At 37.2% G+C, this 17,882-nt stretch overlaps 1 protein-coding gene across 7 annotated transcripts in view; it reads left to right on the plus strand.

Annotated features, from left to right (window-relative positions):
* Positions 1-14,383: 14,383 nt before the first annotated feature.
* The window catches only part of ncam1b (neural cell adhesion molecule 1b), a 66,534-nt gene continuing 63,035 nt past the window's right edge, over positions 14,384-17,882 (plus strand). For all 7 annotated transcript variants that reach the window (XM_063907441.1, XM_063907440.1, XM_063907436.1 and 4 more), the window contains exon 1: positions 14,384-14,641. In XM_063907441.1, coding sequence (XP_063763511.1) covers positions 14,590-14,641 — 52 coding nt within the window. In that variant the 5' untranslated portion in view covers positions 14,384-14,589. The remainder of the gene's footprint in view (positions 14,642-17,882) is intronic.

Here is a 17,882-nt window from a genome sequence, read left to right on the forward strand (position 1 = left end):
GTAAACAGATATTGCACATCATTAACATATTTTACCCATCTTTTATTAGATGTTTAATATAATTATTACGTTTTTTTCTCTTTACATCTTCCTGTGAGTCATCACATCACTACAAAGTACCCTTTTCATTGGTCGTGGATCTCACATCTGTGACTGTGGGCTGTGCACTGATCTTTGAATCAGGGGACACTGGCTCCATCCCCACTGCAGTCAGCATGTTGATGTGTCCCTGGGCAAGACACCTCACACCAAATTGCTCAATGGGGGGATTGTCCACAGTATTGAATGTATGCAATGCAATGTCACAAAAACAAGCCTAAATCTTCATTCCTTTTTGGTGTTATGAAGTTCAATACCAAAATAATATTTTTTCTCACTTTACTAATTATTACTTCGGTTCAAAAGAAGGGAAACCAGGCTCTTATTCTATGAATTCCTGCTTTGTAAAACAAGATATTCATGAACATAAACAATTGAAAAAGAAAAGATCTTGTTGCTCTCAATATTAATCTTTACATCTCAAGAACCCAACCTCCTTAACTCGCAATGGTTTTGCTGTGTTTGTGAATAACAGTTTGCTGTAAAATAGCTTCCAAAACGTTTCCTTGTGGAACATAAAAAGCAAAAATCAGTGGAGGTCATTAGAATTGACATGGTGAGCCCGCTGGCCTCTGCCCATCCCTTTCATCCCCTGCCTGGCCTCTAGATACTCCCGTACTCATCCTCGATCTGACCTTTGGTTTGATGTCTTCCAGCTGGATGTCCAGTGGCAGGCTTTAAAAGCGAGATAAAATACTGGAAGTGGCTGGCAGACATTAATTTACTTTTTCTGTGAAAACTTGGTCCTCTAAAGCTCTACTTGCAATGCTAGGATGGAGAATTTATTACAGTCCATTCAAAAATACTTATCACCAGGGTGAGCTTTATAAATTGCTTCAGTAGGTCAGTACTGATTAAGTGAAAATATAGACTCCATTACTATGCTGTGTACTTATTTCGGTTGAATTTACCATTTCAGTGAAAAAAAGGGAAATAAGTATTTTTGATACACAAAATTATAGTTAGCAATTGTTAGCCTTTTTCTTGAACAATACTGAATAATTTCTCATGACTAAGAATTCATATAAAAGTAATTGGTTGAGATTTTGAGTTTTTGTTTTGTTGTAAGAGTTATAAGCAATAATACAAAACAGAGACAATACAGCCTCTTTGACACAGCAGTGCTCAATTCTAACTTCATTATGTTTTTTAGAATATCTACCTGAAGTTCACATGAACAGCATCTTTTCTGGCCTCGGATTCAAAATGAAGACAGATGCTTTTTCTCCTGTCATTATTTAACCAACAATTGGCCTATGAGGTTCATGCCTCTCTATCTGACAAGGACTTAATGAGCTAACCTACTCTAATCTACACTAAGTGTGAAATGGAATTGAATTTAATATGCTCTTCCCTCATAAGTGGAACTTAATAAAACAAAGTACTGCAGCTCGTACCCCATCAACAATGTTCAGCTGGGGATGCATTCTGCTTTATATTTCCTCTGTGTGCCATAACAGGTCACTGTTAGAAATAACGATGAAACCAACACTTTATTCTCAGCTGTATTGTCTCCTAATCTGTGTTGATATACCGAACACCTAATGCCTGCCAGAAATATTACATTTAAATACTGTGTATAAGTCACTGCAGCTATCTATGTGACAGTGATCTCAGCATCAAGTCGAAGATTCATGCCTGAGTATGTTGATGTACAGTCAGTTTCACAAAGTTTAAAAAGTGAGAGACAATTCAACTTTTATCAAAGATACTTCAAATTAGTTTACAACTTAGGCTGAAGTTATATCATATACAAGATAAACCCAATAGTAACAGAAAATAAAAGATAAGTATTTTTGTCACACTAATTAATGCTTGTTTCTTCTGACTTTTCCCTATTGTCTTGCCTTTTTCTTCAGAAACACTGAATACTGTCTCATACATGTTCAGATATAAGGAAAACCCTGTGGTGGGAGAGTAACATGTTTATATTGCTCTGTTTGAATGGAATTCACTCTGTCTAAAGGTTAAAACAAACTTGAAATATTATTGATATATATTATAACACTTTATATCTTCTTGTTTGAAGTGTAAAATATGTTTAAGATAACCACTAACCACAAACAGCTGGCTCATTTTTATGTGAAGGTATCAATATTCTCTTCTTTCTGAACACAATGGGCAGTGATTGCAGGGGGGATCTGGCAAAATGTCAAGTCCATCCACAAATACAAAACATATCAACAATATATAAATGATACTGTTGCCTGTACTATATTATTGAACTTTGTTAAATAAATGTCACACCATCCAAATAATAATACTTAAACTGTTATATTCTTCATTGCCATATTAGTTTGAATAACTTATTTTTTCCCAGCATGAATGTATGATTTTTTTTTAAATTACTCTTCCTTCTGCTGCACAGGTAACTGATCTGGAGTTATATTTCATGTATTATCACAAAAGAATGATTTTGTCTGCATATTCATCCATTACAAAGGTGCTTGCCGCAGACTGCAGGTATTATCACCTAATCAGAATAGCTGAATACTGACTCATATCAGATATCTTTATTAAAACATGTCCAGGTCTACAATCCAGCACCTGCCTATTTAACAAGCACATGCTGTTCATTAAGTCTCCTTTTTTTCTGTCAGTCATATCTCACCCTGGCCATAACTCAGCTGGGGACATCAATGATAACAGCACAATCATGGGCCTTTTCAATTAGTTTCTGAGATGAAAAATATATAATCCTCATCCTTCATGCCAGGATGCTCTTCCAGATTACAACACAGTCTGTATTAATCATAAATTGTATGAAGAAGAAGTCTGTGCTTGCATAGCGCTGCCAGTCATTGTCTAGCTCTGGGCACTGATAACTACTCACGCACAAGCATAACAAAGACAATTAGGGGTTGAATTGTGTGTTTATGTTCTACTTATTGTGTTTTTTTATTCTGAGCAATAAATACTAAAATTGACTCAAAGCCCTTCAAGTCCTGGGGCTGTTGGCGAAACATTTGCAGAAAACAAGATGCTGCATAATGTTCATTTATGCTAATTGAGCTTCACTGCACTTAGCTAAAGGTGAAGGGACTTGAATACCAACCACACAGCCTGTGATAAAGAGCTCAATAATTCTGGGATTTCTTTCCTGCACACTAAGAAATGTCCATGTTACGAAAACAAACCATTAGGTTGCTAATTTACACAGGGAATGCTCATAATAATTTAAAAACTCATATTGTCAATATACTATAATATACCATCTGATAATAGAACCAAACAAAGGGCATGGGAAAACACATATTAATGAATTAAAATTTTAAAAATGCCATTTAGGGAGAGAATCAGCAATGAAATGCAACAAGTTAGGCCTATTAGGCTGGTGCTCAATTTATTGTAGAGTAGCCCCAATGCTCTGACATTTTCTTGCATTAAAGGCTCATTCACACAAAAGTAGCTGAAGGAAAATGACAGCTTCCACCCAAAGGAGAGGGTAGAAAGATTGCGTTTCCCTTTATCCTTTAGATACTCATGATGAAAGGTGAAAGGGTCAGGTGGAAGATGTTCCACAAACAGGAAGTTATTTATTGTAGTCTGGTCCGCAGTTTGGAATACTGGCAGAGGGGCTGTGACTCACGGCTCATGGACGTGATTAAGGTAAAATACCACTTTAGGTTCAGTCACCTACACTTTCCTGTCATCATTTGCATCGTGAACATGCGTCCATAAAACTGCAAATCGAAGAAACGATACGCCATAGCTTAGGCCAGTAGCGAGTCGTGACATACATACCTAGGCCATGACCTCCCTTCCCTCGTTGAAAAGAAAAAAATGTTTTATCAATGCAACAGAGAGAGAAAGAGTAATTACAAAAAAGCGACTTATTTATTAAGCAAAACGTTTTATCTACAAATTAAAAATACTAATAATCATATCATCACACAAGCTGCGAGTACTTCAGCGATATATTCAAACAACTGCCCCGGGTGCAAAACGCATGAATGACAGCACCCCTCTACCACACAAAACACAATTGATATGAACACCTATCATGACAATGCGCACACAGCCAGGTAACAATGGACAGCGATCCTTGCATTTTGGAACACAACACAAGCAAGATTGTTAAAACCGGCACAGCTATTTCAAAATATATTCATTAATTTGGGGATACATTTATAGGCAGAATGAATTAAGTCGGCACGGCGGCCTACATTAAAATAACTTTGGCCTACCCTTGCCGATCCTGTCATCCAGTTGTTGGTATAACTGCTGATATTAAAATGCTTCTCTAAACTTCTTGAAGATACAAAAAATACACAGTTTTCTTAATTTTGTTAAACTTCAGAATTTGTATTTATCGCTATACAAATGACAACGTTGTTTTGCCTCAAAGTGGGCGGAGCCGTAATTTCGCCCGGAGGTGACGCATGGGTTACTCTCAGCTAATTGACTTTAGCTCTGATGCTAACCTGATGCTAACTAGGTACTTTTCCACTAGTTTGACAGCGGGCGGATCTTGTCATAAGGTCCGCGATAATAAAGCCCACCAATTTAAAGAGAAGATATGATTGGTCAATTGTACGACAATTGTATTAGCTTAACAACATGTGAACAAATAGGATAAAATGTAAAGGGCGAAAGTTTTCACTGACTCCATAGCAACATTACACTTCCTGTTAACAACCGCTAAGCACCATGGTATCTATTTTTGAATTTGGATTTGAAGACAATGTCGTGTTTACTTGGCGTTGGAAAAAAGGGTCTTTTATCTACTAATTTCCAAAGCGTGTTTATTCACAAACATATCAACCAAAGCCAAATATCTCCTTGCTTACATTTTTTGTGTAATGTAGCCCTATGAGCAAACAGTGTGCTTGGGTTGTGGCTTATAGTGAGTTTCTATCACAGTGATGATGAGAATCTGAATGTAGGCGCTACCAAAAAATTGTGACATGCATCAAACATGAACAGAGAAGTTGCATACGCAAACCGGTCCTAGCAATGACCAACTGTTTACTGTATGTATTTTCTATGTTTGGGCAGTAAATAGTCCAGTTGTTTTTAGTTTTCTTTCTATTTATTATGGATGTTAGTTTGACCACATTGCACAGTGGACATTTTTAAGGTGGACAGTGATCTTGCTATTGGATGTTGCCCACAACCTTAAGATGACAGCTCATGTAATTTTGCAAAGGCTACATCAGGTTGGCCTTTTCATTCATGAAACAGTATGAGTGATGGGCAGCACAAACTATGCAACGGCTAAATTTAGTCCTGCAGTGGGTTTATCTTCAACTTCACATATGTCATGTCACTCTTTGTTCTGTTGTGTTTTAACCATGACTGAAATATGTTTATCTGTCAGGAGGCTTCCAATGTGATAGTTCTGTCTTTTCCACTTGTGATGAATTGAATTAGGCAGAAGTGACATATGTACACAGTTGGAGCTCAGATAGTAGTTAGGGGAAATAATTGAATTGATGTTGACTAATTTCAACTCACAGCATCATCAAACAAGCTTAGCAAACGAACACGGTATTGACTAAATATTACAGGGGTCATTAGAGTTAGTTAATTAAAATAAAATTAATAGTTTAAATGAGGGTTATCAATTTAAAGAATTGTCAGCATAATGAATTGAGAAGTATATGTCCTGACATTTTTAATTGAAGAAATGGAGTGGAAAATTCTTCTCCCCGAATTGAAAGTTAATGGGCCAGGTGTATATGTACGGACAGCCGAGCTATCACACAGTGTAATTAATTATCACACAGCTTTTGCATTTTCGTTTCCTTTCTGTCGAAAATGAGTTTAACCATTTCACAAGGACATTTGGCTCTGTGAAATAGGTACAAAGATAAGAAAATGATTATGTTATTGTAGATATCATTTTAGAAGTTCTAGACAATAATATGTCCCAGTTAATGTGCTTATTATTGAGCTTTAATACTTGAAGACTGATTTTGTTAACTTTTTGACAGAACCTGGCTATTTGGTTCTCCCTGTTTCCAGTTTATGGATTATGCTATACAGTAGTAAGGCTTCCCAAATGTCACCTCTTTAGGTACTCTCATGTTCCTAGATTTGAATGTTAACCCTATTTTCCCATATACCAACTACCAGCATTGACCCCTTTTCCCCCCACTGCCCACTATGAAGGGCATTTTCTCTGTTTTGAAAAGTCTGACACATCCACTCATTAAATTCTATCTCGCTTCACACTATTGAAACACCATGGGAGGATGATTTATATCTCCACATAGCAGAGGAGGATTGGGTCGAGTGTTTGCTGCGGGATCACACCTCCTATTCCATCTCTGCTACAGGCACGGGCTGTAAGATTCTTCTGTGCTATCATTTAACTAAGGTCAGGCTGTCGGGGATATATGAAGACTTTCTCATTCTATCTGAGATTGATGTCATCCATCCTCTTCTACTTACTATATTCATATGTGTAGATTCCTCTCTTTGCACAATATTGGGTTGGAGGTATTCAGTATTTCGATTTCCCATTATCTATCACAGCGTCTGCAATGAGTCCCCCAAACCCCTGTAATACCAAATCATATGCATAGCTTTTATAACACTTTACTGACACTTAATATATAAAAAAGAATCCGATAAATTGCCAGGTTCACACACACTCAAAAACAGCCGTTGAACAAATTACACTTGAGATTAAAGTAACAATCAGAAATACATTCAATCTAACAATCTTGTCAATCACACATAAAGAAAAATATAACATGATCACTTCAAAGGGAAAAAAAAGAAATAAAGTAAAGGCTTTTGCCAAGCAGAGATCCCTGTTACCACATGATGGAGGGTGTAATGAAGAATGAAACATTCATGGAATCACTTGAGAGATGGCATGTCCTTTCATGATTTCAAAAGTTTCTTAGGTCGATAGGATTTCTATATATCAACATTTTAGTTGAATCTTCTTTTGTAGGACATTATAAATCCAGTTGCATAGTGTTTGAGCGTGAATTCAAAAAGCTACACTACGTTATAGTTTTGTTATTGAACTTATTTGATTAATTTATTTTTACAGATTATCGGATACCGAAACAAAAATGTTAAAGTGAAAACACACATTTCCAACATGGTTCCTCAGATGTTAGAAATGAAGAAAACGCGTATTACATTTCTGACCTCAGACTTAGTTGTCGGAGCAGAGTTGTAAAGGTTCTCTGCTTACTTTTAGATGAAAAGCAAACCCAAGGCATGATTGAAAGCCTGTGGATTGCAAGTGGGGTCAAAGGAAATGAGCAACAGGCAAAATGTCTTTGTTCTTATCTCTCTCTCACAATCAATAGAAGTAAAAAGAGGAGAAAAATGAACACCTCCTCTTCAAAGTCCATCTTCTTCTGTTTGAAGTCCATATTTCTTTAAATTCTGCGTAATGCCGGAGGGGGCATTCATGCCCCTAGCTCCTGTTGGACTAGAAATTAACTTTGAATTATAATGAAAACAATTTTTTAAATAAATGTACCATTTTCTGTAGGATCGAACGAAAGCCCATTTTAAAGGGTTTTTGAATAAATGACACATACATGACTTACATCAGTTTTTGTCACATAATCAAATGCAAGTTATGCTAAAAAAAAATTGTGTAATCTTTTAAATTTAAAGTGTAAAGACTTTTAAATGGATTTTCTGTATTAGACCTCCATATTTGTACATTTTCCTATCTCTTTGTTTTTGTAGATAACTTTTTTTCTAGAGCTGTTTCTCTGGTGGCAGTATCCGCGATACAAATGCATCCAGACACGAGTTATTTTCACCTTTTAATATAAAGGCACATTCAAAACCCCACTGAAGTTAAATCGAGGTCTGCAGCCAACGAACCGTGGCAGAGTTAACTTCCAGGTTGACTTGCAGGAAAACAGCCCCATTGGACCTGAGAGGGTTGTCGAGGCCTTAACATCATTCACATAAACACTGCACTGAAAAACCTGTTAAGGCAAGACTGAATGAACTAACACGCTGAGTTCGGGTGTTATTTATCAGCTCCTACTGGGCACCTAATGACACCATTGGTCCAAAAGTAGCTTCTTACAAATACAGTGAAAAATGATCACAAGTTACTTTTAAAGGTGAAGAACTAAAATGCAGGGAGCACATATAGGCCAATCAATATATATTAGTATAATATAGTATAATATAATATATTAGTTCAAACCTTACATTTATATACATTTGGCATACACTAAGTATACCAAAGTCTGCATTTTTTGATCTCATACTGCAGATAAAAGACGATCCGTTTGATCAATCTCACATTTCATGCGTATCCCATCTTTTTTAGCTCAAACGCTCTTTGGTGTTTCAGTTTATCAGAGAGCATCTTGAGAGCAGTTTGATAGCTGAGAGTATTGTTTTGCATAGGGTTTGAAATAGGGTGTGAGTATGTTAGAGGCTTGTCATACATCTTGAGTGAAATCTAAAGTGACAGGCTTCTTGAAAGACCGAGGATCTGATGCGAACTGTCAGTGTACATTACCAAAGCTGGTGCATTAGGCCTGGTGTATAGGCTGTATACACCTAGGCTGAAGTCTGCAGTAAAACTCTTAAAATGAGTCAGATGCTCTCATTGGAAATACACTTTTATAAATAACGACAATTGCATTTGGAGAGAAGGATGCTTGATTGTGTTTTTTATGGCTTTTAACACTTGCCACCTGTTCAGATGTAACATCTGTGCTGAACTCATATCATGTCATTATCAGAATATTTAAATATTTTAAAGAATTAATTACATTAATTTGTATGTTTTTTATGGCATAGAAACAATCAGTTGTGTCATTGTGATGACAATCAGGGCTGTTTTAGGGCATATCAAATTATTTCTAAGGTACTTAAAATAGAGTGGGTTTTTATTCACTGGTACCATTGTCAAATGTAATTTATTTAACACAAATACAAAACAAAATCAGAATAGATTGCTTCATTGTTTTCTGCAAATGGGTTTTGGATGTAATAACAATAACTAATTAAAACGAGAAGGACAAACCCGTGAATGATAATGGTAGACTACATTTAATTGTAATTCAGCTAGAAGAACAAAACAACTCTTTTAAGAACTGGAATAAGACAACAATTTGTATTTGATATAATGATTTAGTCTCAATGATAAACTGTATGTAAACTGCCTTAGGAACATGCCTGCCGGTTTAGATTTATGGAAATGTTTCTGCACAGTGTGAACGCAAGGATGCAAATGATGTGTGAAAATTGCTTTGTCTAGGTGAGGGTTTTAAAATAACCAAGTGGAATCATTTGCCTAAAAGCAACATAATAATACGAAGAAAGAAAAACTTAATTTAATAAATATATGTGCTAAAACTCCAGCTGGAGTGTTGGGTCAGAGTTAAGCAGACACCATGGGCACATGATGAGCATCTATTATCCTCTATTTTCCAAATTACACCACGTTTACAGTAGAAAGTGATCAACATTTGTTCTTATCAATTCTTAATTACATTTGTTCACTGCCCATGCATGAATTAAACAGCAAGGAGAAAAGTGTCCTATTTAAAGTAGAAATATGCTGCCCCCACATGTAGGACAGACCACGTTACACGCAACCTGCTATTATGGATTTTTTGAAATCTTATTTTAAGCTCCATTTCCATGCTGTAAACTTTTATATCACTAGGTGGCAGCAGATATTTAAGATATCCTTATAGTATCATCCCTTCGGTTGGTTTTGTTACTCAGTTTGCCTCTCTATGGTTATTCTTACCTAATGCAATCCATCTCTTAATTTAAAATAAAAAATAATTTTTGAAGGATGCACACACTAAGCGGCTGTGGATTATGGCGTAAATGTGCATGTTCAGAGCGTCAGTAGTCCAATCCTCAGCCTCTGCAGTCCATATTTTGTGTCCTTGGGCAAGATGCTATCCCTATGGTATGGAAGTGCATGTAAGGTGCTTTGGATAAATGACTCTTAATGTAATCTAAATTAAAGCTTGTATTGGGACATAATGCTTTAAATACACACGTGTGTCGGCTGCAGTATAATATACGGATGCATAAATTGATTGAAATTACGAAGCATGCATTTTTAATATAAATAATCATTTTAAAATGATGTGGGCACAGTGTCAGAGAGTGGTGTTAATTCAAGTACAATTCAATATTTGAGTGTTTAGTGAATTTCTTCATTATTGCGTCAAGCAATTACAGTTCAGTCCTGAAATTGTGTGTGGTTGAACTTTGTTATTCGTTAAAAGAAGATTATTAAGGAACAAGCATTGTCGACTCTGGGACTTCCTGTCCAAACATTTAAATATAAATTAAACAAACTGACATGGCAACAACACACATAAAATGGCTCCTACACAAAGATAGCTTGGTATTTTACATTTTGCCAAATTTGTTTGAATTCTTTGTGTGACTCTGTTGACTCTGTAATTGTGTGGTCACAGAGCAGTTTTCATGCGTTCTGGGTTAGGCTGATGAGGCAGAGGTGAAGTGTTGTCCCTAGTCTGGCAGGAATACACTAAACTGTCAGTGGAACTAAGCCTTCTTTGTGCTTATAATGAATCTTGGTTGGAGCATTACAGTGACATCTGGCAACGAAACCTTACGTTTACAGCGGTGACAACAAACCACAGCTTGTCTGAATAAATCAGAGCAAAAGAATGCATCTTTATGATGTAGGCCTATTGGACACTGCACCCTCTCTTTTTGCTGTTACATAATGAATATGCATATGACTGAGTCTGTGTGACTCTGTGTGTGCGGATGTGTGTGGTTGTATGTGAGCTTAGTCAGACTCCTCCAGATCTCTGCCTAGCCTACGCAGATTAATATCTGCAGTCTACAAAGGAGCCCTGTGTGCCTTGCAGGACAGACTCTCAGGACAATGAATCCACTGTCTGACAACACCATCTCCCTCTCAAGCTAACTGATATGCACCCCTTAGTCCTGAGATTATAGAAAGCTAAATCGTTCAGCACCAAAGGTGATAATTGAGTGACAGTGCCGTGCTCCAAGCTTTCTCAAAGGTTGTCACCAAGTCATTCATCTCGACTGCAGAATATCGAACCAAAGTCTCTTTGACACTTGTAGCTCTGTATGTGACTTTTGGACTTAAGTGGGGTCATTTCAAAATGAAAGGATTAATACTGCAATATTCAGCTTTTATCTTTTTTTTTTTAAGTACAGATTATGCCCCAAAAGGTAAAAGAGAAAATGATAAATTCTAGAGCTAGATTTTAAAATTCTGTGTTTGAAACTATGATGCTGCATCTCCCCTGGCCAGCTGATGCACAATACGACCACATTGTTTGATTTTTCTTTCGCAATAATTCATTATGTAATATACACTGCAAGAGTCAGTGAGAGGGGGAGGGTCTTCTCAGCAATACTAACCATTAGCTCACTTCTGAGTCACAATACTATGCACTGAACATGATTATGTATACCCCTCCCTGCACAAATGACCTCTACTTTTTCTCCCATGACCTGGAAACCAATGTACATATTATAGTACTGCATGTTGCCTGCTGTTACAGTAGTGGAGGAGGTATGAGGAGCTATTTAAAAACCTCCTCGAGTGGAGGATGTTCACATGCATCCTCTCCCTAGGAAATATGCTTACAGTATGGCCAGTATAGACTCTGAGATGAAATTATATTCTGACTCAATAGAGAAAAAAGGATGAATTATACTGTAGTGGTAGTAGTGATGTTGTCATAAATACATGTTAATGTACTGCACGTGTGTATGTGTATGTAGGCATGAAAGCGTATTCATGGGTGGTCATGGCTGTTATGGGTGAAAGAGGATGAGAGGAGGCTGGGGGGAGTAATGAGCTGTAAAGACAAACCGAGCGACGGAGAGCACAAAACAGACTGACTGCTGTGTCATGGAACGTGTGTTTTAAGTTTAAGTGTTGTATGTGTGTTTATTTTTCAACTGTTGATGAACTTACTATTTATATACATTTTTTAAATTTAATTTTACATGCTACGTGCTATTTTGAATTCATGTGCAATACATTTGTTTATATATTTGTCATTCAAATCTAATCTAAACTAAAATAATGTAATCTAATAAAAATCATCAGTACATACATTCTTCTACGTGTAGTGTTATAACTGTATGTTATTCTTAAAGGGATTCATGGGTGATTTAAGTAGGTAAAAGGGGATGTTATGTGTGCTTCTTTACCACAAGGGACAGCTGATTCAGTTGAACAGAAATGGAGTCGAAGGCTCTTACGAAACACAGCAGTAGAAAAATTCATTTTTCATGAAAAAGATTAACGTATGTGGCAGTCAATTTTACACAGCAAGACATAATTTAAATAGGACTGTAGCACAAAGTTAAAAAGTTATTAAACAATATCATTTTATAGTTTTCTACAGACTAATTCAAAATCTTAAGTTTAGATTTTGTATTAATTAACTAAAGTGCAAGGTTATATTAAAAAGATAACCTTAGAGTAAAAAAAACTAAACAAGCTACATCAGCTTTCAACTCCAATGCACGCTGAATAAAACCCAACTGTATATTTCGGAGGCCATTTATATGCATGATTCACTAGCTGAGTCACACTCTGCCTATCTATGATGCCCAAGCACAAACGCCACTCAGACCTCCCTGCTCTCCCCCGACAGTGCCATTAACCATTACGCTTTTATTAAATTCTCAGTAGATGAGTGTTAAAAAAAAAAAACGGAAGGAGGAATGTCTGAACATTTTTGGGGCCACACACCCTAAGGTGGAATTTGTGGAAGAAATTGCTGTAGAAGGATGGTTTGCAGCAAATGTGCACGATTGGACCACAATGCATTTTCAGCCAGCAGATTGATTTGGGTTTGCTTGATTTTGGCCCATTGCATGTCTCTGCTGGCCAACCGTGAAAAAATCAAAGGCAAACTGCCGTCTCAGGGTGCCAGATGCTTCAGTTCCACCCTACTGTTCGAGCAAACAACTTTGTCTTGCCTTTGCATTGTTGTTCTGTCAGGCACCAGTCACTTTAAAGCCTTAATAAAAGTGTGTTGCATAAGGCTCTCTGTGGTGATTGGAGAGGCGAGGGGGTTTGGTCGAATACTTGACTCACAGCAGTGTTTTAGACAAGTATAGAAGTGATGACTGTGGATTTTCTTTTGCATTTTTTAGACTTTTTGATATTGTGTTGTTATCTCTTTGGAATGATTTTGATAATAAACAAACAATCAAATTTTGCAAAGCTACATTGATGTTAACAAGATAAATGGGAAGTATGTATTTCATATGACTAATGAAAGGTCATCTGTTATCTGTATCTGATGGAAAGACCTATTAAAGTATTAGAGCAGAAAATAAACATATTATGACAAAAAAAAACTAGAGCCCCTAACAGTTCATGTCTGCAAAATGAGTTTTATTGTAAAAACCCTTTACAATAAGAGTTTATCAGCATTGTATATTGAGGACTAAGACAAATCATACTCATCCCTCTAGAGGAGTTTCCATTCTACTATTACAAAGAAATGACATTTGATGGCTTTTGAAGTATGATTGAAATATTCTGCACACATTGCTTTCACTGTCTTTAGGTTAGAACAAAGACTAACTCAATAAATTAAACTAAATAAATGGATTGTCAAACACAACTATATTCCTGGGCTCTCAATTAAAGCTTTGAAACTTCCTTTGAACAACGATGTTATTCATTAGGGCTGGACGAAATGTAGAAGAAAAAAAAAAGACCAAATACCTCAATAACGATTGATGCTTTCACAAAATAATTTGTAAAAATAATGATCAGTAATGTGGATAACATTCAGCCTTAAAATGCACAATTTCAATATCAAAAATAAGATTGAGAGTCTTATTTCACAATATTGATATTGTACTTGGTAATACCAAGGAACATTTTACTGATTTATTTTCTTTTGTAATGTATACTAAATAAAAAAGGAAGAACAAATAATGAAACGATAATATTGTGGCATACATAAACTGTAGAATTTAGCTAAGCTCTAGACAAAATGTTTACCTTGTGTGGGAATGAAAACATGAACAATATCTGAATGCATTTAGCTTGAATGATTATTATTTAGTTACCTCTTTTATTATTGTTAGGATACAGTATTACGTGTAATTTCAAAAGGGATAAAATTATAATATTCATAAGCAGTATTCGAACCGCAGCCTCTTTTATTTTATATTTGTATTATTATGATTATTGCGGGGGTTTCCCTATGATGACACTGGCTCCCTTTGAGATTTGCGCACTATTTCCCAGCCCAGGATGTCCTTTCCTCCGCGGATTGATCCACGTTTGTGAGAAGGCTCTGCTTGTCAGTCAGACTTTGAACAGTGCACTGGCGCTCATCGCTGCTAATCTCTGGCCGCTGCTTGTCACCATCCACGACGCTGCTACTGACAGTTACCACCGACCTGCTTCAGAGGAATTGATTAGGATGAAGAGTTTCTGAGATAAAGCAGGAAAATACGACGGCATCACGGTAGGGCGCGAACGGAGATTAAACGTTAGCTGCGCCGTTTAACGTTTACTCGGGAGTTGCGATGGTCAAGATAAGGGATATTTTTTTAGCCTTGCTCCTTGTGCGCTGTACAGGTAAGAACATCACATACTCATCACTTAAGATATAAATGTTTATGTTTGACTCTGTGTATTGGCACCCTTTAATAGTGGTCAGGACCGCAGGTATCCTCTCGCCCCCTGGTCTTCCTCCTCCCCCCTCCTCTCCCTCTGCCCGCAAGCTCTGTTTAGCAGATGCATCGGCAACGGTACTGCGCCTCCCGCTAATTAGCTTACTGGCGAGCAGGGTTGTGTGTTTTTAAGTAAAGACAGCTTGCTGCTAATGTGCTAGGGTACCATTTTCTCTTAAGGCAAACCCACAGTGAGCTACATAACGACACACTCTGCGTGACCAGCCTGTACGCTGACTTAGCTTTATTGTGCATTCAATAAAACATTAATGCTCAAGAAGGACAGGGTTTAAAATTGTATTAGCACGAATGTGGGAATTATATGAATGGAAATGTGTCATGGGGATTTATGTTTTTATCTGAAAACATGATCTTGTTTTCTGTCTCAGTTTGGATGGAACGTGTTTGTTGTTGATGGGAAGTGATGCTGGGCTCCTTGTATTTGTAGCCCCCCCCCCCCACTCACACCCACACACACACACACACACACACACACACACACACACACACACACACACACACACACACACACACACACACACACACACACACACAAACACCCTTCTGGGTTGAGTCACGTTCTCTTAGTTAAAGGTACATTGTGCAAGACACGTCATTTTAAAGTGCACCTGGCAATGTGTGCAGTCCGATGGCATTTATCCGAGTGGTTATCAACAATGGGTCCTCACTTGAATAAACTACAGGAAGGGACAGTTGTGGGTTTATTTCATCTCTCTGGCAATGCTGCAGAGCAAGCACAACTTCTACTCGGAATCATGTGTTATGTAATCTGATGCCACGATAAAGGCTTTGAAATGAGATCCTCTAAGTTGGTACAAATGTGTCGTTATGTAAGTCTAAATGAGGGAGTTTCGTGACAAATTACATTTTTAATAGTCTTTCCACGACATTATATTGTTGTTGATTAAAATCAGTAATTTGACATGTGAGGCGATTATGGCAGGAGTAGTACTCTCAGATACACTTAGGCTCAGGGTAATCGTGGGATAGCCTTTTAATCCTTTATGTACAATTCAATATGTGCAAGGGTGTTCCTCAGGCAGGGAAGGAACACGCACAGGGAGTGGAGCACTGCATTGTAATGAGAATGGCATTTCTCTTGGGTTTATGGAATATTTTATGTAGAAAGTCAATTTGCAAGCCCCTGATGATAGGATTCAGGCTGCTCTTGGGCCATAATATAATTTAAGCACATTCTAATGTATTACACATGTATCTCCTAGCACTTACACTAATAACAGGGGTCAACCTGTTAATGTTCCAGTATGGAAGCATTGGATTAGCTAATTCTCTATGTTTGAGACAGGATTTTTGTAAGTTATAATCTGTCAGAACATTTGGAGCTATGAGAAATTAGTCATGCCACTTGAGGTACTTGAAGTGAAGGATCTTAATGTTACAGTTGTTAGAATTTTGCTATCATACTTTGATCAGCCTCAAGCTCATAAGGATTTTTGGTAATATCATTTTTTGCATAAATTTGCATTTTATATTAGTTTTTTATCAAAACTACTGATTTCGTTTCAAGTCAAAACCTGTTTTACAAGACCACATTTGAATACATCATGGTACAGTTATAATTGCCGTTTGAATAATGCATGAACGCACTATAGTGCAACTCTTTGGCCCCTCCTAACAGCTAACCCTTACTAACTGTCCTGTCAACTTTAAAGTTGACTTTGCACAATATAATATCACAATATAATATCATAATATAATATTGCTGCTTCCGACACATTTTCTTTCTTGCCTAGTACCGTCAAGGTTTCAGAATTTGGTCGTTGACTTGGCACTGGTTATTTCCAACATCAATAGGGTTAAACATCAAACAGTAATGATGAATATTGATGTAACAGAGATTGGACTGCATGATTCTGAGCTTTTTATGGACTGATCACTTTCTCACGTAACTAATATGATTGCTTTGTATTCCTTTACTGACTCTACGGTTGTGTTTGGGCCCCGCTCAAATGTTAGAAACAGTACATTTATACGTTTTTTTGGAGGTGAATGAAAATAAAATAAAATGTTGATTCTGAATTTGATGTTTACATGGTATAGGCCTAGTTGCAGTATTCCTTTCTGGATAAAGCTTTGGGATGGATTAACCATCTTTCTCTCCCCCTTCCTCTCCGCCGGCTTCATGTTTAATGGGCCTGTTGGGCCTCCTGACAAAATTATTCATTTATCTTCTTCTAAGTGATAACTGTAATATGGGAGACAGAAAAATGATAGCAAACCTGGGTGAGATAATCGATGGGTTTCCAATGTCCTCACCCTTTTTGTATGATGAATGAAATGCAATCTCCATCTCACCATATGCGTCCCTCTTCAACAGCAAAGTGTGACTGTAGTACAGTAGGCTTGTGTTACATCATCAGTGAAATCATGTGGGAACAATGACGTCGCTCAATGCTGCTCCATTTACAATTCAAGATGGAATCAAGGCTCACTGCAAGAGCTAAGACCTCCTCTTCACGTCTGACTTAGCTTCCTTTCATAAGGATGGAAATCAACAATGGTAAAAACAAAGGTTCCTTTTCTTATACAACTTTTAAAATATTTCACATTGTGTCAGAATGTTTCACATATTTTTTAATTTATTTGGGAGATACAACAAACAATAGATATCCCTTCCTCTGAAGAAGACACAGCAGGTCTCTCTTCAGTTGCTGCAAGACCTCAGCCAATCAGTTCACTGCTATAATGTTTGATTGAAGGCAAATACCTTTCTATTTGGTCCCTGACCTAATGATGAGACCCAAATGATCGAAGGCACAACATGGTCATACCTTGCAGAACGGTAACAGCAGGACAACCATCAGCAAGACCCACATGTAGGATTGACCTGATTGACCCCTGACCACACACTGCCATCATATTCAGTTGAACATGCAGCTCTTATAAAAAAAACAGAAACCAAGGCATGTTATTCTGATGCACTTGAAGAGTCCTTGTCACTCTTATCATACTCTTTGGAGAAGACTGCCCTATACTTTGTAAAACTACAAATGAATGAAAGACTCTATTCATGCATATTAAGTGAGATGTTCTTAAATGAGGATCCTCTCCATAGAGCCCGTCAGCTCCTCCAGCTGGATGCTGTCCCTCTGGCTCAGCAGCCC

The sequence above is a fragment of the Eleginops maclovinus genome, chromosome 18, assembly GCF_036324505.1.
Source record: "Eleginops maclovinus isolate JMC-PN-2008 ecotype Puerto Natales chromosome 18, JC_Emac_rtc_rv5, whole genome shotgun sequence".
Classification (NCBI taxonomy): domain Eukaryota; kingdom Metazoa; phylum Chordata; class Actinopteri; order Perciformes; family Eleginopidae; genus Eleginops; species Eleginops maclovinus.